The 25,391-nt window shown below is 40.2% G+C and overlaps 1 protein-coding gene across 3 annotated transcripts in view; it reads left to right on the forward strand.

The window, feature by feature from the left end:
* Positions 1-24,482, forward strand: part of dipk2ab (divergent protein kinase domain 2Ab) — a 261,414-nt gene extending 236,932 nt beyond the window's left edge. For all 3 annotated transcript variants that reach the window (XM_043702761.2, XM_043702762.2, XM_043702763.2), the window contains exon 4: positions 22,314-24,482. In XM_043702761.2, the coding sequence (XP_043558696.2) occupies positions 22,314-22,645 (332 nt within the window). In that variant the 3' untranslated portion in view covers positions 22,646-24,482. The remainder of the gene's footprint in view (positions 1-22,313) is intronic.
* The last annotated feature ends 909 nt before the right edge of the window (positions 24,483-25,391 follow it).

Consider the following 25,391-nt stretch of genomic DNA (forward strand, 5'->3'; position numbering starts at 1 on the left):
TATACTTGAAGAGAATTATGCACTTTTACAGGTTATAAGCAACAAGGATTGTTCATAATGGCACATGCTTGTTTTAGTCATTGCAGATCTGATTAAGAAGACATTTTCACTCCTAAAGGTTAGTTGAGTTAAATTCAACAATCATTTCAGGATTATCTCAAAGATTAACTCTGCAGGTCACAAAGTTTGTTACTGGTGGTCTCAGTACTGGTGGTAATTTGCCGTATTACTGGAGCTGAAATGGAAAGGACTGGGAGAGGTTGCAGTCTTGCAGCTTCTGGTTCTTTTAAGGTGTAGATGATGCTGCCTTTTCCACTGGTGCCATGACTTACTTCCTGCAGTTAATATTTAAAATTACAAAGAAACAAAGACAAGGTTTATTATTTAAAGCTATTCATTCTGAGGGCTGTTAAGATGTTGATCTTTTTTTGTTTAACAAAGGCATGCCACAGGTCAGGAATGTCTCGTTTGAGTCCCAAGATAGTTTTCTGTTTCTTTGTCTTTGTGAGACACTAGGCATCTTTGGAGGTTATCTTTGCAGTGCACTGGCCATTTAAATTTCAAAGTCCACATCAAGTGAAATTAGTATTTTAATCATTGTGAATATGCAGTACCCTCACTGGATGTAACATTGTAAATAGGGACACGGTGGTGGATTGAAAGTTAACTAGAGCCACTGAGCTTGGTCTAATTTTCGCTATTTGTAAATTGCAAGACAAATTATCAAGTCACAGTAAATCAGAAGTAAATTATTATCTTTTATACATGGAACATAACGTGAGCAGCTTTACCTTCAGTGATCAATCAGTTAAGCACACAGTTTATTTAATGACTTAACAGCCATCTAGGTGTGTTCAATACATGCGCATCAGTTGTATGACCCTTTGATCTTTTACTTATAAGTTCTGTGAGAAAGTGAGGACTGCAGATGCTGGAGATCAAAGCTTACAAATGTGTTGCTGGAAAAGCGCAGCAGGTCAGGCATCATCAAAGGAACAGGAGAATCGACATTTTGGGCATAAGCCCTTCTTCAGGAATGAGGAGGGTGTGCCAAGCAGGCTAAGATAAAAGGTAGGGAGGAGGGACTTGGGGGAGGGGCGCTGGGAATACGATAGGTGGGAGGAGGTGAGGGTGAGGGTGAGGGTGATAGGCCAGAGTAGGGGTGGGGGCGGAGAGGTCGGGAAGAAGATTGCAGGTCAAAAATCTTCTTCCCAACCTCTTCGCCCCCACCCCCTCTCCTGCCTATCACCCTCACCTTAACCTCCTTCCACCTATCGTATTCCTAGCTCCTGTTCCTTTGATGCTGCCTGACCTGCTGCGCTTTTCCAGCAACACATTTTTAAGGTCTTATAAGTTCTGTGTCCTATGTATTCTTTCCCACTAGCCACCTGGAAAAGGAGCATGGCGCTGAAAGCTTGCACTTTCAAATAAACCTTGTGGACAATAACCTGGTGTTGTGTGATTTTTGTCTTATTTATTTAATGTAGTGAGGTTTCAGTCTTGGAGGTTTTTATGTGCCTGCCTTGCCTGCTTCTGATTATTATAGGCCATATGTGCTTTGTTGCAATGTGTTGAAGCTTTGTGAATGTGAAATTTGAGCTAATTATGTGAAGTTTGACATGGCTGTTAGATAATTTGCTGTTGTATTATTATAAATGAATGAAATAGACATTTTGTGAAAAGACCTCTTGGCGCACTCTCAATGAAATATGTACCTTGTAATTTCAAGTAAGTGCCCTGTGCATTTGAAGAAGGCATTTTCTGGAATTGTATGATGACCAAGTCCAGAGAAGAAATCAAGTTTTGATATGACCTTGATATTTTAAGGAGTTAAATGATGTCAATGTAAAAAGCATTTCACCTGCCATGGTAGAAACTGGATCTATTTTCTGAACGATGGACTCAATTAATTATTGAAAGAATTACTGATTACAAAGGATATTTTGGAAACAATTCTTCACTGAAGCACAGAAGCTCACTTAAGTAACAGAAAGACCTGACTTTATTTGGGGAGCAATAGTAAATCAGAATGCAAAGCCAAAATCTGAAGGGAAGTATTTGAGGCATCCCAGCAGAAACAATATGTAAACCAGTTTATGGTAGGCAGTCTTTATTATTTTAGTTCATGTCTAAGGTTCATAATTCAGGTGCCTGCTGTTTGTTTTTCTCAATTGCAAACCTAAAATATATTTTTTCTCTAAATCTTTGTAATTTTATTCTAAAATGTAGGTGGAATCACTTTGATATTTCCATCTTATTTAAATGTTTATTTGAGATAACTTGTCAAGAAATTCACTTAATTGCTGTCATTTTTCAAATGTTATGCACACCTCAGCCACGATGTTTCCCTCTCTGCAGGTGGCAAGAAGGGAAAATAGTAATTGGACTGGGTTTGAAAGCCCATTGGTGTCAATCTTGACTTGCATGTAATTAATATGCTTAAATGGTCAGTTAGCAACCATTTAAGTAACTCTTCAATTCCCTGCCTTCCTGGCATTCATAAAGAGTGGTTGGTTTCTTGGCTGAGTCATCAGGGCGATATTCCTGCTGGGTTGGAATGGAGCATGGGGATAGCTTCCATTTGCCGCAGTATTTGAGCATTTAAAGGCATGGCTGGGAGCCTTTTTAAAATCAGCCCCACTCTTGCTTCAGGCTGCCCTGTCCCTGAAGCCCCCTACTGCATGAGGAGCATGTCAGCCAGCTTAGTGTGCAAGCTGGCAAGCTTTCTCAGTGCTGAGGATGACAAGTTAGTTGATATCTAGCATTCCTGACTCCACATGTAGTCTGAAATGGGAAGTGCTGTGTCCCTCACGTCCGTCAACAACAGTCAAAGTTACCTTATCACACGCCAAAGCTTTTGAATTATTATGATCAGTGACTTCTCATTGACAGTAATAGCAAACCTGACTAAGCTAAACAATTTGATCCCAATTTAGTACAGAAAGCTATGGCTTCTATTTAAGGAGGCTTACAAAAATGTTAAATGCTGTGATTTACTTTCCATAATTCACTTGAGTCAAACTGTCTTCTCTTTTGTCTTTCACTTTCTCTTACTAGTTATTTTGTCCCTCCTTTTTCAAAAAATGAAATGTATCGTGCAGTGTACTATGTCTAATCCAATTGTATCTGTCCAAAAGCTTTGTTTTGTTTATTCCACAATCTCATTCTTTCTTAAGACAAAGTGATTAATGCTAAATTAAAATATGAATGTGTAGAATTAGAACCGTTTTCAAAGGGATTCATACCCATACTAGTTAGAGTGGTTGCTTTCCATTTATTTAACCATCAAACAAACATATGATACTTACAAGGTAGGATTCTTTGTACTAGTTATTAATATGGCAAAGTGAGTGAATTACACAGCAACATTCAATCTTTACTGGTAGAAGGTTCTAAAAATCATGATAACAAAACAGCAGCACAGGTATTTAATATTAACAAAGCAAACATTATAAGAGTTTTGTCCCAGGGCAAGTGAGCTGAGATTCTTGGATGTGGAAGAAAGGCTTCACACCACAGCTCGAGCAGAAACTTGTGGAATATATTCACAAACATTGAGCACGTTTCACATGCAGTGAATACTGTAGAGATTGTTTTGAAAACCTTTTATATCACAAAGATTTGAACCTCGAGCAAAGAGCTTCTCTGAAATGGTACTACTTCTATTGTGGGCGAAAGTGAGGACTGCAGATACTGGACCTCAGAGTTGACAGTGTAGTGCTGAAAAAGCACAACAGGTCAGGCAGCATCCGAGGAACAGAAGAATTGGCATGATCCCTTCATCAGGAATCACACACTTCGATTGTGCCAAGTATGCCAAACAATTTTGAAACCACCTTTGTGAATAGTAGTGTTACGGCTTTAAAAACAACAGTATTGTAGCACCTCCGATATTTTCAACAGATCAGGTGTCCTTCATGTTTTAGTCAGACCTGGCTCTCAAAGGAGAATGCTGCTCCACTCAATTGACAACAATACTAATCACTGTCAGGCTCAAGCCATATGCAGATGGAACAAAAGAGTAGCTATTTATTATCTCCAACCAAAAGAAGCTAACTAAATCTATCACCCTGGCATGAAGGTGCGATTGTCTGCAAATATAAAAAGGTTGGATTGATGATTTTTTGACCATAGTGGCAGCTTAGGAAAAAGTGAGATGCAACCAGACCTGGGTGTCATGGTGGAACAGTTGCCAAAGGTCGGCATGCAGGTGCAGCAGGCAGAGAGGAAAGCTAATCGCATGTTGTCCTTCATAGCAAGAGGATTTGCGTATCGAAGTAAGGATGCCTTGCTGCAATTACCCAGGGCCTTGGTGAGGCCATACCTTGAGTATTGTGTGCAGTTTTGGTCTCCTAGTCTGAGGAGGAAGGACATGTTATTGAGGCAGTTCAGCGATGGTTCACCAGACTATTCCCGGGATGACAGGACTGACGTATGAAGGAAGACTGGACCGACTGGGCTTGTACTTGCTGGAGTTTAGAAGAATGAGGGAATCTCATAGAAACGTACAAAATCCTGAGGGGACTGGACAGGCCAGTTCCAGGAAGAATGTTCCTGATGTTGGGCAAGTCCAGAATTAGGAGTCACATTCTGAGAATAAGGGGTAAGCCATTCAGGACTGAGATGAGGAAGAATTCCTTTCACTCAGAGTTATGAACTTGTGGAATTCTTTCTCACAGAAAGCTGTTGGGGCCAGTTCCTTAAATACATTCAAAAGGGAGCTGGACTTGGCCCTTGCATTGAAAGGGATCAAGGGGTACGGAGAGAAAGTAGTAATGGGATACTGAAATTAGATGATCAGCCATGATCATATTGATTGTGGTGCAGGCTTGAAGGATCGAATGGCCTGCTCCTGTACTTGTGTTCTATGTTTCTATATCTCTGTAGATGACTTAGGTGTCATCAAACATCATAATCAAGGATATCCTTAAAAAAGAAATCTGATAGATCTTGTCATTATTCCTGACAAAATGACAAGCCAGTTGTCAAATAATAACATCAGCTGCAACTGAGTATTTAAACAGCATACACACCAACAATCGAAAGGATGACTTTACACTGGAGTGAATGCTTTTACATTATTGAGCAATCACATTGCCCAATGGATCAAAGATTATTCTAGCATGGCTTCAAGATGTTGCTCACAATCGCCATGGATAGTTCAGAGGTTCCGTCCTCTGGGATGATGGCATGTCTGAGGTGGATGACAAAGATTGTGGTGGTCCATTGACATTACAGATGTGAGAGACAATGTGACAATAGAGAAGCTGCATAAACTGTTTGAGCACAGCAATTGAGAAACAGCATTTCAAGGCTTTTTGGCATGTAAATATTAAAAGTAATAAAGTTTAGTATATTTCTAAACCATTTATTTCAAAACTTAACACTGTATAGTGGCTGCAAAATGTTTTCTTTAAGTCTCTCCCCATGTATAATCTGCACTCGAGCTTCCACATAAATGCGTGGAGAAAAGATGCCAGATGTTTGGAGAATTATGATACTCAGCTTGATGTTAGATATTAGGGTGATAGGTTATATGTAATTAATGACTAGAACCAAATGCAGTATCAATTTCAAGATTGTTGTTTTTACCAATACTTTAAAAAAATACACTTGCTTAAATCCAACCACAGAGCACTGAATACAAGTTCAGCTCTGTTACTGGCACTTTGTGTCATAGATTCCCCAGGGGCTAGTTTATTAAATTTACGGATCCGTTAAAGTGGGAAGGAACTTTCCTTCCTGCAGTGCAGGCTTAACTCTGGAGTAGATCAGCCAAGGAAGTGAGTTGTGGGCCATAGAAACAGCTACACGATTGTTCGGACAATTTCCAACATAATCAACAAGTCCATGGATTTGAGAACCATATTGTCCATAATATGCCTGTAGGAAATCTCCCTTTACAGGCTCCATACGTTGTACTAAAAGCTTGAGATTTTGTTCAACATCCAGATGAAGGATAATTCTCTTAATCACCTTGATGTCTTTCACTGTCCATCTGCCAAGCTAAGCAACCAGCTGGTCTAGTTTCCTAAGTTCGTTCTTCAGTCCTGCTAATCACTGCAATAAACTGGATTTTGTGCCTTTTCTCCTATGATCAATGAATATAGATGTCAAATTTTCTTAATTCAACAGTGCATCAGAAACGGAGTGCATGTTTCATAAAGATAATTTGATTGCTGTTTATTATTCACCAAATTAAATTTACCGTAATTAGGTTCCTTAATAATATCCAACTGCGAGAACAGTGGCATCTTGATCTACCATATATTCTATTGCAGAATCAAAACGTGGGCAATTCTTCACTTCAGTTAGTGGATCTGTATTTCTGTACTCTCGGTTCCTGATCAGTTTATGGCACACATAATTATTTAGGCTTTTTACCCACTGTAGCTTCTGATATTGTGACTATCTGAAGCTCATCACACTTTTTTTTTCTTTGCATGAGGAGTTTAGGTTAATTAATTTCACTGTTGTTTTAAAATTATACTGCACAAAATATTTGCAACACTATTGATGTCCTGTATATAAGCTGGCATTATGAACTGAATAAGGTTCTTTAACCATAACATTCAGCTTCACAATCCCTCTGCCACATTGCAGTTTCTTTGACATCTGCTTCACATCCTGCTATCTCTTTAAGCATTTGGCTATTTTTCCTAATTCCAGTATTTCTCCATTTGCTAATCTTTGTCTTTTCTGCTTTTCAAAACAACCGTAGTCATCCTATGCCTCAAAAAGTTCACCCTTGACATGTTGGTACTGGAAAATGGCATCTCTGTTGATCTATCCCTGAACTTGCTGTTATGTTTCTTCGGGAAGTTCTACCCACTTTCCAAAGCCCTGCAACCACCTTGGTCAAAGCATCCTGTGCTGCCCTCTTTGATTATGATCCGAGGATACTATTCCACCTTATTCTGCTATATCTCTTTGACCCATGCCTGACCTGTCTCTGCATGCTTCTGTTTGGATCTGTCTCAATGCAGTCATTGTACCTGAAGCAGTGACTTATCCCTTATCCTCTGATGTCATCTGGAGTTCCTCAAGAATTCATTTTTAGCTGACTTCTGTTGTGAAGATGTCGAGGTGTACTGTACCTTTTAAGAGAATTGAAAAATCAGCAAGGACTGACAAAGCACAGAGTCCTGAACACAGTAAGAATGTAACACTTGGTTTAAACAAATAGCTGCAGATGGGTTGCCATGAAACAAAAACAAATGCAAATTCGGCCAATCAGTTTTAATTATGCCCAAGATACCAAACCCCAATCAAGTTTGAATTTAGTATTTTGATGATATTAAAACTAATGAAACGATCCAGTGTTTTGGGATATAAAACTGGACATTTTGAACAGTTAGAAGGAGAACCGCCAAGGATACCAACAAGTACAGACTGTCAGCAGAACAGCTCTCTGCAAGTTACCTGTCCATAAGAAGTTTGAACAGCAGAACATCAAGGTAGACCTGGAGAAAATCTTCAGAGAAAAATCTACAAAGGAGAATAGTCACAGCTGACTGGTTTTTGAAACTTAAGACTTACACAAAAAGAAATTAATTGGGATTTTTTATCATATTGTAGAGTGGGAGGTAAAAGATAAGTTTAATAGAAAGGAGTTGATAATAGCTGTTGATTTGATATTCTCTCTTGGACTTAAAGAATAAAATTGTTAATTTTAACTTTAAATAGTGACCTCTAGGATAGTTCTTTGTCCCTCAAATTTTAAAAGATTATGGTGTGAGATTAACTTTTTCTGTATGGCTGGTTTAAATTAGCATAGGTGTTTACCCCGTGTTCTAACACTTCTCTTCAGCTGTGCCCAGTGCCTCTGTAACATTATTTTAAACATCAAATTAACATCCATATCTATGCTGATGATATCCAGTTCTGGAATGCATTCCTTAACTCATGACCACATCTTTCTTATACTGAACATAAAATAGAAAATCAAGCCACTGTTTTTGAGGTTCACCAAAATGTCACACCCTTGTCACCAACTCCATCTACCTTGGCTGCTCACTCACTGAACCAGGCAGTACATACTTCCTACAGAAACAGAAGATGCTGCAAGTACAGAGTTCGACAGTTTCAATGGAGAGAGAAATGGAGTTAATATCTTGAGCTGAATCTGAACCTTCAGTTTAGAGTAAGAATCATATTCAAATCAAACATAAACTCAGTTTCTCTCTCCACAGATACTGCCAGAACTGCTGAACATTTTCAGCATATCTGTTTGTTAATTCCAGATTTCCAAAATCTGCAGTTTTGTTTTGGTAGAAACCACAATACCTGTTCGACCTAGGACTGACTTTCAGATCAAGTATTTTATGCATCAATAAAATTACTTCACAAACCACCACTTTCATCTTTGCTTCTACTTTGGTTTAATCGGATGTTTACAACACAGTACCAAAGGGTTCTGTTACATGATACTCTCAGCATTCTGTAAATGTTATGGCATTTACTTAATGGCGTGATATCTGTATTTTGCTGAGGATGCCACTGACTTCTCTGGAGAGCTATAATTTTAAATGCCTGACCTGAATACGATTGAGCTGAAATAGAAACTCCAGGATAATTTAATAGCCTGGGCTCACACCTACCTTGACACTTGGTTACTCTTTCAGCTACTTCCTGTCCTGCAACTACTGACTTGTAGCAATTAAACATGTAATGCTTACTACTGAAGGTACAGTTGGTTTCCTTTGGTCTTGTCCTTCAATATTCAAGTGTGACAAACTCTGTCTGACAAATGATGAGGTCAGGACTCAATAGCCAGGTACGAGGGATATTCCAGTGGGAAACTGCTCAATATGGTGATAGATGATGCCAGTAGTTGGTTGGTGCGGGGAAGAAAGGGACATTTTAGGAGTTCAGGTTCACAGACTCAAACTGGAGCTCTGAGAAAAGCACTCGAGACTCCGGTTCCTAGTGATGTTGTCCAAGATCTGGTATCCAAATCAGATAACTAAATGAGTTGACCACCATAATCTAAAGTCCTAATGATGTGTTCAGCAATTTCAAGATTTATTTTGTATAGTGTGCTGTTTGCTGTCCTTTGACCTCAATTCTCTATAACCTCCAATTGCCCAAAGTTCTGATCTTGACCCATACAACATTCCAAAGCTTAATTAATTTGAAATCCTCATCCTCACAGATAAGTCTTTGCACGCGACCTCATCATTTCCTAACTCTACAGTTGTCTTCAGTTTATGCTTTTTCCATGAACTTTAATCATTTCAATTCCTTAGATAAGCTTTTGTGCATCCAATGATCCTGCAACTAGTTTAAAGGCTTCAGTTATCTTTGGAATATTCACCCAAAAACCCTTTTTACGATCCCAGATTCAGACTGTAAAACGTGAACTTCAGGTGTAATAAATAATAAACCTGCAAGATTCCAGATTTTTGAAAAAAGAGCAATGAACTTCACTGTGCAATGTTAGAACAGTAATACAATCTAAAATGCACAATGTAAATTACACTCTAACACCCAGAATTAAAGTGTGGTTCATGTGGGTAATAGACTGATTGAACACTCGACAGATCATGACGTTATCAGTAAGAGCAACCACCGCACAGTCCTTCTGTGTTGTGTGCCATTATCACTGTGCTAAATGGGACAGGCTTCAAACAGATCAAGCAATTCGAGACTGGGCATCCATGAGATGCTGTGGGTCATCAATAACAACATAATCGTACTCCAGCACAATCTTAAATTTCATAGCTGGAATATCCCCCACTTAGTCATTGCCATCAAGCCAGGAGATCTACCCTGATTCAATGAAGAGTGCAGGAGGACATGCCAGGAGCAGCACGAGGCATACCTGAAGATGAGGGGTCAACCCGGTGAAGCCATCAAGCAGGACTACTTGCATGTCAAACAGCATAATTAGCAAGTGATAGACAGACCTAAGTGATCCCATAATAATGAATCAGATGTAAGCTCTACAGTCCTGCCACATCAGTCATGAATGGTGATAGCACTTCTCCAGTGAGTTGTTTAATTGTTAATGTGGAGCCACCTCTACCTCCTCCATGGTCCCAGCATTACAGATACCAGTCTTCAATCAATTCGATTCACTCCACGTGGTATCAAGAAGCAGTCAGAGACACTGGATACTGCAAAAGCTATGGGTCCTACCAACATTCTGGCAATAATACTAAAGACTTGTGTTGCAGAACCTGGCACTCCCCTAGCCAAGCTGTTCCAGTACAATTACAACATTGGCATCTACCCGACAATGTGGGAAATTGCCCATGTTGTGTACGTAAAAAGCAGGACAAATCCAACCTGGCCAACTCGCGCCCCGTCAGTCTCCTGTTGATCATCAGTAAAGTGATGGAAGGTGTCATCAAAAATGCTATCAAGCAACAACTGCTCAGCAATAACCTGCTCAGTGACACCTGGTTTGAGTTCCACCACAGCCACTCTGCTCTTGACCTCATTACAGCATTGGTATAAACATGGAGAAAAGAGCTGAATTCCAGAGGTGAGGTGAGAGTGATAGCCTTTGACATTTAGGCTGCATTTGACAGAGTGTGGCATCAAGTAACCCTAGTAAAACTGGAGTCAGTGGGTATTAGGCAACAAACTCTGTGGTGGTTGGAGTCATACCTGGCACATTGGAAGATGGTCGTGGTTGTTGGAGGTCAGTGATCTTAGCTCCTGGACATCTCTGCAGGAGTTCCTTAGGCGTGTGTCTGAGGCCCAACCATCTTCAGCTACTTCATCAATGACCTTCCCTCCATCATAAGGTCAGAAGTGGGGATGTTCAGCATCATTCACAACTCCTTAGATACTGAAGTAGTCCATGTTTAAATGCACCACAATCTGGACAATATCAAGGCTTGGGCTGACAAGTGGCAAGTGGTATTCACGCCACACAAGTGCCAGGCATTGACCATTACCAATATGAGACAATCTGATAACCGCCCTTGATAGTCAATGGTATTACTGTCACTGAGTTCCCCCACTATTATGAGGGTTATCATTGACCAGAAACTCAATTGGACTCACCACATAAACACAGAGGCAACAATAGCAGGTCAGAGGCTTGGAATACTGAGGCGAGTAACTCACCTCAGGAGTGTGATGGAATACTCCCCACTTGCCTGGATGGGTACTGCTGCAATGACACTCAAGAAGCTTGACACCATCCAAGCCTAAACAGCCCACTTGGCACTGTATCCACAGCATCCACTCCCTCCACCAACGAGATTCAGTAACAGCAGTGTGTACTATCTGCAAGATGTCCTCCAGAAATTCACCAAAGATCCTCAGATAGCACCTTCTGAACTCACGATCGCTGCCATCTAGAAGGAAAGGGACAGCAGATATATGGGAACACCACCACCAAGTCCCCTACCAAGCACTCACCATCCTGACTTGGAAAAATATTGGCATTCCTTTGCTTCCTCTTATAGGAAATGTTTTTGGGTATTTTTCTGTTTCTGCTGAGTGAATATTTAAAAAAAATTAAAAGGCACATCGTTGTCAAAACTCAGCCTTGATAAAATTCAGAAGGCTGTTGAAATGTAAAGCTGTACTATAAAACAACAGATGCAGTCTATTGAATTATTTAATCATTTTGAAGGTTAGTGACAGTTCAGTCCACTTATTGATGTTCATCTTTAATCATTGCAAACATGTGCATGTTAGCTGATTAAATAACTTGTTCTGTGTCGGCTCACTGAATACTGAAGGGCAGTCAGTGGAACTGGGCTTCAAACAGGGCTCTGTGTGTTAAAAGGGTAGAAATTGTATGAGCAATAATATTACTTCTTAAATTCTGCAAGTTAGATAGGTTCCTTGCTAATGCCCATATTAAACTCTTCATCAGTTGTAAGTAAATGAATGAAAATGGAGCTCAGTTGACAATACTGCCAGTTTGTGATGACACATTAGGGTGCATTCACCACGTGTTCCTTCCAATTAAATTGTGTTTGAATGCATCAAATTAAAGCCCCAATACATTCCAGTAATTTTAATAATTTCCAGTAATTATTTCAGAAGCATTCAGAGGGGAAGCAAGTTCCAAAGACTGGTTACTTTGTTAAAAGGAAACTCGTTCTTTCTGCCTTAAGTGAAAGAACCCTTTAGCTTTTAAACTGCAATACTTGGTTGTAGATTCTCCCACAAGACTTAATATCTCTCCCACTCTGCCAGGAACCCTCAACTTGTATTTTTCAGTCAAGCTGCCTCTTACTCTTCTAAATGTCAGCAGATAGAAGCCTAACCACTCCAATGGTTTTTCATAAGACAACGTGCGCATTCCAGGTTAAAAATCACACAACACCAGGTTATAGTCCAACAGGTTTAATTGGAAGCACACTAGCTTTCGGAGTGACGCTCCTTCATCAGGTGAACCTGGTGTTGTGTGATTTTTAACTTTGTACACCCTAGTTCAACACCGGCATCTCCAAATCATGCCCATTCCAGAAATGTCTAGTAACTGTGTGAACTGTTTCCAATGCATTTCCATTCTTTAAATAAGAAGGCCAACATTATGCATAGTACTGCAGAAGTGGTTTCATCAGCGCCTTGTTGAACTGAAGATTGACCTTTTGTATTTAAGTTCCTCCCACAATAAACAATAGCATTGTATTCGCTTACCTCATTACTGATTATACCTGCCCTAATGTTTGCACTTCATGGACGAGGACACCCAGACCCCTCTGCATCTCAGAGCTCTGAAATCTCTCCCTTTAGATAATATGCTTTTTAACCTTCCTACCAAAATGGATAATTTCATACACGTTCCTTTTCTGCCTCCTTATGCCCTTTTTCACAACTTAATTTCCTACCTATCCTTGTCTTATTAGCAAATTTAATAGCCATTCCTTTGGCTCTTTCATTCAGGTTATTTGCGTAAATGATAAAACGTTGAGGAACCAATACTAATCCCTGTAGCACATCACATTTTAAGACGACAAAATATAGGAACAGGAGTAGATCATTCAGCTCCTCAAGCCTGCTCCGCCATTCAATAGGATCATGGCTGATCTGGCATTCCTCACATTCACTTAGAGTCATAGAGATGTACAACACAGAAACAGACCCTTCGGTTCAACCCATCCATGCTGATCAGATATCCCATGCCAATCTCGTCCCACCTTCCAGCACCTGGCCCATATCACTCCAAACCCTTACTAGTCGTATATTCATCCAAATGCTTTTTAAATGTTGCAATTGTAGCAGCCTCCACCACTTTCTCAGGCAGCCCATTCCACACATGCACCACCCTCTGTGCGAAAACGTTGCCCCTTAGGTCTCTTTTATATCTTTCTCCTCTCACCTTAAACCTATGCCCTCTAGTTCTGGATTCCCCCATCCTAGGGAAAAGACTTTGTCTATTTATCCTATGAATCAGTTACCAAAACATATCACACTTCCTAAAGATAACAAGAGCTCCAAGGACTGGACTCAATTTCAATCACATCATTAGACGTTGTCTATTTACCATATCTATGTCCCTCATGATTTTATAAACCTCTATAAGGTCAGCCCTCAGTGTCCAACGCTCCAGGGAAAACAACCCTTGATTCCCTAACTGATCAAGAATCTAACTAGTCATCCTTAAATATATCCAAGGACTTGCCCCCGCAGCTCTTTGTGGCAAGGAGTTCCAAAGACACTCAACCCTCTGAGAGAAGAAAGTCCTCCTTATCTCAGTCTTATATTGGTGCCCCTTTATTCTGAGATTATGCTCTTTGGTCCTAGACTCTCCCATGAAGGGAAACATCCTATCAGCATTGACCCTGTCAAGCCTCTTAGAACCTCTCACTTCTTAATTGCAGGGTGGAATAGAGTTTCAATGTGTTTAACCTTTGCTGATCAGACAATTCCTCCACACGAGGGATCATCCTCATGAACCTTCTCTGAAATACCTCCAATTAAACAATGTGTTTCCTTAAATAAAGAGACCAAAACTGCTCGCACTCCTTCAGACGAGGTCTCACCAGTGGCTTGTACAATTGCAGTAAGACTTGCCTGTTCTTATACTCCAACCCCCTTGAAATAAGGACCACATTCCATTACCTTCCTGATTACCTGCTGCACCTGTGTGCTAGCTTTGAGTTTTGTGCACAGATGTCCCCAAGTTCCTTTGTGGAGAAGGAGAGGATTAGGCAAAATGGGAGGATATTTAATTGGGGAAGAGGAAATTATGATGCGATTAGACATGAGTTAGGAAGCATGGATTGGGAGCAATTGTTCCATGGTAAAGGCACTATAGACATGTGGAGACTGTTTAAGGAACAGTTGTTGCAAGTGATGAATAAATATGTCCCTCTGAGACAGGCAAGAAGGGGTAAGATAAAGGAACCTTGGATGACGAGAGCGGTGGAGCTTCTCGTCAAAAGGAAAAAGGTAGCTTACATAAGGTGGAGGAAGCTAGGGTCAAGCTCAGCTCTACAGGATTACAGGCAGGTGAGGAAGGAGCTTAAAAATGGTCTGAGGAGAGCCAGGAGGGGGCACGAGAAAGGCCTGGCAGAACGGATTAGGGAGAACACAAAGGCATTTTACACTTATGTGAGGAATAAGAGAATGGTCGAAGAAAGAGTAGGGCCGATCAGGGATAGCATAGGGAATTTGTGTGTGGAGTCTGAGGAGGCAGGGGAAGCTCTAAATGAGTTTTTTGCTTCTGTCTTTACAAAAGAAACAAACTTTGTAGTGAATGAAACCTTTGAAGAGCAGGTGTGCATGCTGAAATGGATAGAAATAGAGGAAGATGATGTGCAGAAAATTTTGACAAACATTAGGATTGACAAGTCGCCAGGCCTGGACCAGATTTGTCCTCGGCTGCTTTGGGAAACGAGAAATGCAATTGCTTCGCCATTTGCGAAGACCTTTTCATCCACGCTCTCCACTGGAGTCGTACCTGAGGACTGGAGAGAGGCAAATGTATTTCCTCTCTTCAAGAAAGGAAATAGGGAAATCCCCAGCAATTACAGACCAGTAAGTCTCACGTCTGTCGTCTGCAAGGTGTTAGAAAGGATTCTGAGGGATAGAATTTATGACCATCTGGAAGAGCATGGCTTGATTAAATGCAGTCAACCCGGCTTTGTGAGGGGCAGGTCATGCCTCACAAACCTTATCGAGTTCTTTGAGGATGTGACTAGAAAAGTTGATGAGGGTCGAGGTGTGGATGTGGTGTATATGGACTTCAGCAAGGCATTTGATAAGGTTCCCATGGTAGGCTCATTCAGAAGGTCAGGAGGAATGGGATTCAGGGGAACATAGCTGTCTGGATACAGAATTGGCTGGCCAACAGAAGACAGCGAGTGGTAGTAGAAGGAAAATATTCTGCCTGGAAGTCTGTGGTGAGTGGTGTTCCACAGGGCTCTGTCCTTGGGCCTCTATTGTTTGTAATTTTTATTAATGACTTGGATGAGGGGATTGGAGGATGGGTCAGCAAGTTTGCAGATGACACAAAGGTTGGAGGTGTCGTTGACAGTATAGAGGGCTGTTGTAGGCTGCAGCGGGACATTGACAGGATGCAGAGATGGGCTGAGAGGTGGCAGATGGAGTTCAACCTGGATAACTGCGAGGTGATGCATTTTGGAAGGTCGAATTTGAAAGCTGAGTACAGGATTAAGGGTAGGATTCTTGGCAGTGTGAAGGAACAGAGGGATCTTGGTGTGCAGGTACATAGATCCCTTAAAATGGCCACCCAAGTGGACAGGGTTGTTAAGAAAGCATATGGTGTTTTGGCTTTCATTAACAAGGGGATTGAGTTTAAGAGTCTTAAGAGTCGTGAGATCTTGTTGCAGCTCTATAAAACTTTGGTTAGACCGCACTTGGAATACTGCGTCCAGTTCTGGTCGCCCTATTATAAGAAAGAAGTGGATGCTTTGGAGCGGGTTCAGAGGAGGTTTACCAGGATGCTGCCTGGACTGGAGGGCTTATCTTATGAGGAGAGGTTGACTGAGCTCTGACTTTTTTCATTGGAGAAAAGGAGGAGAAGAGGGGACCTAATTGAGGTATACAAGATAGTGAGAGGCATAGATAGAGTCGATAGCCAGAGACTATTTCCCAGGGCAGAAATGACTAACACAAGGGGTCATAGTTTTAAGCTGGTTGGAGGAAAGTATAGAGGGGATGTCAGAGGCGGATTCTTTACACAAAGAGTTGTGAGAGCATGGAATGCGTTGCCAGCAGCAGTTGTGGAGGCAGGGTCATTGGGGACATTTAAGAGACTCCTGGACATGCATATGGTCACAGAGATTTGAGGGTGCACACATGAGGATCAGTGGTCGGCACAACATCGTGGGCTGAAGGGCCTGTTCTGTGCTGTACTATTCTATGTTCTATGTGTTGCATCTTTCTGCATTTTTGTCCACTTAAATAGTATTCTGTTCTTCCAAACTGAACAACTTCACATTTTCCCACATTATACTCCATATGCCAACCTTTAGTGCACCAGCAATATCTCTTTAAACAGTTTATATCCCTCTACCAATCTACCCTCCTATTTTTGTTGCCTGCAAGTTTGGGAATAGTGTATTCACGTCCTTTCTCCAAGTAAACAGTTGCAATGCCAGCACTGATCTCTATAAAACCCCACTGATTATGAGATGCCAACCATAAAAAGAGCCCCTTATCCCCCAATTCTCTCTCTATGCCAATATGTTACCACCAACACCATGAGCTCTTATAGCTTAACCTTTGTGAGATTCCTTGTTGTACCCCTTCTGGAAATCCAAATACAACACAATTACCCTCTATCCACTGTGGTTGAGACTTCCTTGAAAATCTTTCACAAGTTTCCTTTTCATAGAGCCAGGCTGGCTCTACTTGATTAGATTATGATTTTCCAAATGTTACTTCCTTAATAATTGATTACAGTATATTTTGCTAACCAGAAAATGACCTATTTATGCCAAGTGTCTTTTCGGTTAGTTCACCTTTCTATCTGTGACAATATATTACCCCCTATACCAGGAGATTAATTGTCTGTAATAACTTTAGATGTAGTGCCTTACCAAAAGATTCTGGAAATAGATTTAAAACACATACATTTCTAGGGGTCTAATGTCTCTGAAATATATTGGGGTCTAATGTCTCTGAACTATATTCTCATACAATCAAGAGATGATAAGCAGTAGGAGTAGACCAGTCAGTCCTCCAAGTCTGCTCTACCATTCAGAAGGATAGCACTGATCTCATTGTGGTCTTTACTTTGTTGCTTGTCTCCGTAATCCTTGATTCCTTTGTTGATCAAAAATCTGTTTAACTCAATCCATGAATATACCCAATGACCTAGTCTCCACTGTTCTTTGGGAAGAGAATATCAAAGCTTATTAACTCAGTAGGAGAAAACAGTCCTCCTCATCTTCATCTCAAGTGGAGATTCCCTAATTTGAAGCTGTGCTCATACTTCTAGATGCCCCAATGGGAGGAAACATCCTCTCCCCATCTACTCTGTGAAATTCTCTCAGAATTTTCTATTTCAGCAAGATCACCTTTCATTCTTCTAAGCTCCAGAGTATACCCGCCAACAAGATGTACAGGGTTTTGCACAAATTAAGATTTTATGCCATAAGGGAAGCATAATAGCAAGGACAGAACATTGCTGGCTACCAGAAAATGGCATGGGTGAGCCTTTTCTCAGATTGACAGGATAGGTTGGGCAGGGCCCCATTAGGGTCTGTTTTGGACCCTCAACTTCACAAACATTTGTTTCTTTTGACATGGGTGAGGGATTGAAGGCATGGTGGCTAAATTTGCAAGTAAGTAGGAAAGTATATTATGAAGATTACATAACAAGGCTGTAGATTGACTTAGATTGGTTCCATTCGTGGGCACAAATCTGATGATTGAATAAAGAAGAGGGAAAATGTGACTTTGTTCACTTTGCTTTTTTATTCTTCCTGTCAGAGTATGATTTAGCCAGTTTTGCGAAGACTTGTAGCTCAGGTTGAGGTTCTGGATGTAAGTTTGCTCGCTGAGCTGGAAGGTTCATTTTCAGTCATTTCGTCACCATACTGGGTAACATCATCAGTGAGCTTCCGGTGAAGTGCTGGTGTTATGTCCCGCTTTCTATTTATGTGTTTCGGGTACTTGGGTTGGTGATGTCGTTTCCTGCTCTTTTCCTCAGAGGGTGGTAAATAGGATCGAGATTGATGTGTTTGTTGATAGAGTTCTGGTTGGAATGCCAAGCTTCTAGGAATTCTTGTGCATGTCTATGTTTGGCTTGTGCTCAGATGGATGTGTTGTCCCAGTCAAAGTGGTGTCCTTCCTCATCTACATGTGAGGATACTAGTGATAGTTGAGTATGATTTGAATAGTTAATATTTGCAGATTTCCGAGGTGCAATTCTGCTTATTTGTGTGCATGTCACAAAACATGAGTATGCAGGTATGGCAAATGATTCGAAAGGCTAATGGATGTCATCCTTTATTACAAGGGGATTTGAACATAAAAGGATTTTATATTACAGTTAGTCAGAGTATTTGATGAGATGACATCATGAATATTATGTGCAGTTTTAGTCTCCTTATTTAAGGACGGATGTAAATGGTGGAGGTTCAGAGGAGGTTTATTGGATTGATCTGGGAATGAGCTAGTTGTCTTTCAAAGAAATATTGGACAGGTTGGACTTGTTTTAACTTGAGTTTAAAAGAATGGTGGGTGACTTGATTGAGGTTTTATAAGATTCTGAATGATTTTGACGAGGTAATTGTGGAAAGGATGGTAGTAAACTTTGTGAATATTGCAGTATTAAAGAATGCAGTAGCTTCTTCCCGCTGGGGAATGGACATCTTATACATTAAAGTTGATCGTTCTCTCCACCTTCTCTGTAGCTGTAACACTATATGCTGCATTCTGCTGTTATACCCTGGTGCACATATGTAAGGTATGCTTTGCCTGGATTGCACACAAAACAATACCTTTCCATGTATCTTGGTACATGTGACAATAATAAAGCAAATCAAAGCATTAATTGCAACTCACTGTATATTGCTGAAAAGAAACACACTTTGTCCAAGTCTTTTATCTTACACTTATCAGGACAATTCATAAGAATGTCAATTCAAGGAGCGAACTAACATTTGTACTACATGAGGTGAAAATGCTGATTTGTGGAAAGTGGCTGGTGGCAGATGCATTGCCATGATCATTGATTGACAAAAAACAGGTTTAAGTTTTAATCCAGGCAGGTTCATTCTAATTGGTCAGGGCATTGCCCTGGGTAGTGATCAAATCACTGTCACCTATTCTTTTGTGTTGAAACAGGCACAGTGTGTATAAATGTCTGCCTGTCAAGTACAGGGCCCCGTGTATTAATCTACGTAGCTTCCAGTGCACTCAACAGCACCACACTGAGAACCCAAATGACAATCCTACATTGGTTTTCAGCATAATTCTTCACGCACACTGAATTAACCAGCAAATGTTGTCTAACTGTCGAATCACATCTAATGTTGGACATTGTGTTGTGAGTTTTGCAAACCAAAGGGTTCATTGGAAAAATCAATATCTTGCTCATTTCTGTTGTTGTATCAATTCTGCTGTTTGAAATTGCTGGGCAAACTCAACAGCATCTATGGAGAGAAAGCAGAGTTAACATTTTGGGTCCAGAACTGATGGTAGCTAGGAAAAGATTGATATATATACTGAAGATGGGGAGAGTGTAGGAGTAAACAATAGGTGGCGATGAAGCCAAAACGTTGTTCTGCCTATCGCACAAATGATATATGTGATATATTAATTTCCATGCTGGTGTATTGCCAGATATACTGACATACTAAGACTGAGAAAAAACATAGGCCAATCTGCTAAATCGTTCCTCATCAGAAAATCCTTGCATAACAGGAATCAGGCTTCCAATACAAGTCTATCCTTAAGTAAGGAGCTCAAAGTTCTTAATGTGGTCTCACCAATGCCTTGCACAGTTCTGATGAAGGGCTTTTGCCCGAAACGTCGATTTTGCCTGTCCTCGGATGCTGCCTGAATTGCTGTGCTCTTCCAGCACCACTGATCCAGAATCTGGTTTCCAGCATCTGCAGTCATTGTTTTTACCACAGTTCTAACAAGTTCTTCCCTCCTTAAACTCACCCAACCCCTTGCAGTAAAAGCCAGTTTTTGTTTCATCAAATTATATCAATTCAAAACACTGCGGGACGGTGACTCAGTGGTTAGCATTGCTGCCTTGCAGCGCCAGGGACTCGGGTTTGATTCCAGCCTCGGGTAACTGTCTGTGGGGAGTTAGCATGTTCTCCAGGTACTCTGGGATTTCTTTTCCACAGTTCAAAGATGTGCATGTTAGGTGAACTGGCTGTGCTAAATTGCCCCTAGTGTGCAGGTTAGGTGCATTGGTCAGGAGAAATGTTAAGTAGTAGGGTCGAGAATGGGTCTGGGTGGGATACTGTTCAGAGGGTCAGTGTGAACTTGTTGGGCCTAATGGCCCTAATCGGAGGGATCCTATGATTAATTCTGTTTTTCTCTCTCTCCACAAATGCTCTCTCCAAAGCAGATATTTTCCAACATTTTTGTTACTTGATTTTCAGCATCTGTATTATTTTTCTTCCAAAAATCCAACATTGCATTTGCTGTCCTAATTAATTCTATTCTGTCACCCCTCTCCATTTAAATAACCACCTGCATTTTTGTGGTTCCCCCAAAGTGGACAACTTCATTTATTTTCACGCTGTACTTGCATCTACCAATTTTTGCTCACTAATTTAGCCTATGTATCCTTTGCAAGCTCTTTGTATCCTCATCATAATGTGCTTTCCCTGTCTATGTTTGTCTCATCAGCAAACTTGGCTATAAAACTCTGTCCCTTCAACCAAGTTGTCACATTTCGGTCACTGCTTCTAAATTGCAGTGGTAACACTGAATTGAGACTGGAACTAATGTTGTTTGAAATGACATTTCTAAAATATGGAAAATACCAAAGAACTGCAGGTGCTGGATATCAGAAATGAAAACAGAAATTGCTGGGAAAACTCAATTCTGAAGAAGGGTCACTGGACCCAAAATGTTAATTCTGCATTCTCTCCACAGATGCTGCATGACCTGCTGAATTTTACCAGAAATTTCTGGTTTTGTTTCCAAAATATAGTCTCAGCAGCTGTATGTTCATCAATGCAATTTCGTGTTTTTACTTTTCTTTATGGAAAATAAGGACATTGGAGGTTGAATTAATTCAGTGTTTATTCTGGTTCCCATAACTGAGATTCCTGATGCATCACAACTTGTGATTTATTGTCTCACTTAACCTGACAACCTTGATGCTTAAATGTATTCCAATGGAACTTCGATTGTCAATGCACCATTACACAGACTGGTTAATGTCCACAGTAATATATATGGGATTGGGTCTTTTTTTGCATAAACTAGCTAAAAGGCCACTGAGTGTTCTTAATTGATTTTTCACTGGCTCCAAGTTCATGATCCAACAAAGTAAGCAGTTATTATGTGATGTTGATGCAAGAATTTACGATCCACACAGTCCTGAAATGTGGCTCTGGGTCAAGAAGCGAATGGAGTGGAGTGAAGGCTTCAGATCGAAGCTAGTAGCAGGAGTCAAGCCTGTTCCACTATTCACTACAATCATGGATGATCCTCTAACTCCATGCCATATTTCTGTTTCTCTCCAAACCCCATGATGCCTTCAATGGTGAGAAAACTCTGAGCAATCAGATTGCAATGTGTACTATTTTAATTGTGTCCCATTTTAGAGTTAAGATTCTTTAATTAATCTGTACATCTTAGTGAATCAGTTAGATAATCTGAAATGCCATGGAGAAATTAAAATGTTACTATATCAAACTAAATATTGATGAAATCCTCAACACCAACTTCTATTAACTGCTAGCAAATCTCCTCCACTATTGCAGATGACCAAGCTACCACTTTAGGTGTTATGCATACTTTGTTTTCTTCATTTATACAAAATAAATTATGTTCTAATTTTTACTTGTCACTGTTAGCTCCATAGCTTTAACTAAAGATATAAGTCTTAATAGAGACATACAAGATGATGAGAGGATTAGATAGGGTGGACAGTGAGGGCCTTTTTCCTCGGATGGAGATGGCTAGCACGAGGGGATGCAACTTTAAATTGAGGGGTGGTAGTTATAGGACAATGAATACCCTGCCTGCAGTAGTGACTCACCAACTTTACAGGCATTTAAATGGTAATTGGATTAGCATATGAATGAGAATGGAATAGTGTAGGTTAGATGGGCTTCAGATTGGTTTCACAGGTTGGCGCAACTATGTTCTTAATGGAAATAATAAAATTAGAAAAAATGCTAAATTTTCACCAATTTGTAATCCAATTTATTCAATTTTGTTACTTGCAGATAAGCCTCCAAACTGGGACGTCTGGTACGAGAGCACGTTTGACGATTGTGGGAAAGAAGCCTGCCTGTCTTTCTCAAAGGAGGTTTTGTGTTCGCGTGTTACAGTTGACCATAACTACTATGCCATTTGTCAAAACCTGCTCTCTAAATATGCCACGTGGCGTGGCACAACTGGCGGGCTCCTGCACAGCCCTCCTGTAGAAGTTGTCAGAGCTGGCAGACTGGAGGCCTTGCTCGAAGAATGTGCACACCCAAAGAAACAATACGGCCGATTCCAAGCAGCAAGAGAATTGCGAGACTATCTTGCAAAGCTGAGCAATAATGTAAGGTAGCTAAACGTGGGTCTATTGTTTTTCACACTGTTCTAGATTTGAGATTTGAATTGAACATGAGTGTGGTTCCTGTGTAGAATGTAAACCTGTATTGAAGGATACCTTGCAGAAATGGCACTATATAGTGTTGTAATTCGTGCTTGGAACAACAACGGACATCTGCAAACCAGTGTGTAGGACTGATTATCTGATTAGAGCATTGAGCTATTATTGACTTGTTCTCTGATTGCCTGCAGAGTAATTCAGATGAAGACCAGCAGGTCACTGGTGATAATAGACCCTGACAGGTTTAATGATTGCACATGTGTCAAAGGGCAATTGACATAACACAGCATTACTGTCACAATTTGTGAGGCTGATGCCTTTACTGAGGAAGCCTTCCTTAACTTGAAAGCCTGTTTAAAGGCTTTATCCTACTGATGTTGTCTTGATCCTGTCTATATTTTGAATAAGGAAAGCATAAAAATATTTGTATTAAAGAAAAACTTACATATACTGCCATCAAAATGTACGTGCAAAATTTTGATACAAGTTTGCTCATACTCCTTTTCAAATATGTGAACATATTTCTAACTTATCTGTAAACTGAAGCACTGAGAAAATATGGCATTGGGGTATACTGTCCAGAACCTTAAAGCATTCCCTCATCACCATTTAAGCAATAATTTGATGTTCTGCAAAGAATGGGAAGAGGAAATCCTCACTGTTTGTATTACACAAGAAATCTGTGAGCATGAAATAGTGACTTGAGGTTAATTTCTTTTGAAGCAGCAACATTAAAAAAGAACATTTTGAGCATCTTTATAGGTTACTTTAAAAAATCAATTTGATTTCTGTAAATAAAATTAGGGGAGCTTTCTTTCCACAAGGAGTAGAGGAGACAGACACAAAAGTATTTGAGCACATGCCAAAGAATAAGAATTGTTCCAAAATTACCCTTCCCTTGGAGGAGAAACCTATTTATTGGGTAAAAGCAGTGAAAATGCAGTGCCAAGGATTTTGGTGGCTATTTATATATTAAAAATGCATTACCTAAAACAGGAATAAGGTTTTTGGTTGCAAGTTTGTATTTACCACGTGCTTGACTGGTATTATTCTTTATTGATTTACTGGGCTGACACAGATGGCAATTGCTTTCTGCTCCAGATCTCACATTGGTACAGTATTGTAATTTAAAATTTGGTTAAGGTGATGATTTTCCATTTGTTCCAACTAACCTATATTAATTTTTTTCCAATTTAAGCAGTTGTGTGTGTTTGGCACGTTAAAAAGCCTCGTAGTTTGTGTGGAAATGGGGTGGAAAATCTGTTTTTGCTACTGATTAGCTGAAGTGCAGCTGTAACACCATTACCAGCTACTTCCATGCCTGTGGTTCAATCTGGATAAATGTTAAACTATTCCCCGTAAAGTAATTTTGTGACTTTAATCTCCATTTTAAAACATGCTGATGCTTTTCATTCTAAAACTAGCTTGAGTTGGCTTCATTGCAGGGAACTGAATGCTGCAGTATCACTACGAAATAAAGTAGGAAGCAATAGTGTTTGTTTCTCTGGTATTTCCTAAACCTCGTCAGACACTGAAGTAATCAGATTATGACCCGTTTAACAGTACAAATGTAGCTTTTATTGTGTACTGTACTTGTTAGTGAGGATGCAGCTGACTCCAGGTTTGGGTTTTGGAGATTTGTAAATGCTGGAAAATGCTGTCTTCACTTTATTTTGTATGTTCTCATTTAGTTTCTATGTTTTATCATAATGGTTTGATTCACTGTGCCTTTCATTCAGAAGTTGTCTTTATAACTTAAAGTGGATTCATATAATAAAACTTTACTTATTAATGTTTTTTGTATTTATTTCTCTTGGAAAACTAAACACAAATTCATAATCTTACCAGCATTACCTTCCACTTTACATGAAGAATTGTATTTGTAATCGTTGTTCCCTTGAGGCAGTGCTTTCTTTACACTGCTTGACTAGTACAAATGTTCTGCTCTTATGCAAGACTTCTCTGCAGTTACAATTTATGGGTTTAGGAAGTGCAGGTGCTAATGTTCAGGTTCTAAACATTATAATTTAACACCAACAGTTTTTTTAAAATTCCTACAGACCATAGAATCTCAACCACTGTTTAAACCTATTTTGACATTGCTCTGAAATTGCATGTGGTGTCAAACTTGGATTTCTTTTTTATTCATTCACTGGATGAGGGCATCACTGGCTAGGCCAGCATTTATTGCCCAGAGGATGGTCGAGTCAATCACATTGCTGCGGGTCTGGAGTAACATGTAGGCTAGACCAGGTAAGGATGGTAGTTTCCACCTCTAAATGACATTAGTGAACCAGATCAGTTGCTTCCTGACAATTGACGGTGGATTCATGGTCATCATTAGACTCTTAATTCTGGAGGTTTTAAAAATTAAATTTATATTCCACCATCTGCCATGGCAGGGTTTGAATCCGGATCCCCAGAATACTATCTGGATTAACAGAGATAATACCACAAGGCCATTGCCTCTCCCATGTCATGCCATTTCTCTTCAAGCCAGGCTGAGAGGCAAGATTTTTATCCCAAGATGTGATGATTCGGAAGAAATGCACCCTTCATGACTCCTGCCTCAGTTTTCCCCATCATGAATCTTTGCTGAGCTTACATGATCTCTGCCAATGTTACTGCTTTCAACAGGTGCCAGTAGCAGATGCTGATATCTGTAGTTTAGAATACAACATGAACTGTCACCACTTCCTTC

The sequence above is a fragment of the Chiloscyllium plagiosum genome, unplaced genomic scaffold (genome assembly GCF_037043375.1).
Source record: "Chiloscyllium plagiosum isolate Xiang-an unplaced genomic scaffold, Cpla_swu_hap1 HiC_scaffold_13, whole genome shotgun sequence".
NCBI lineage: Eukaryota > Metazoa > Chordata > Chondrichthyes > Orectolobiformes > Hemiscylliidae > Chiloscyllium > Chiloscyllium plagiosum.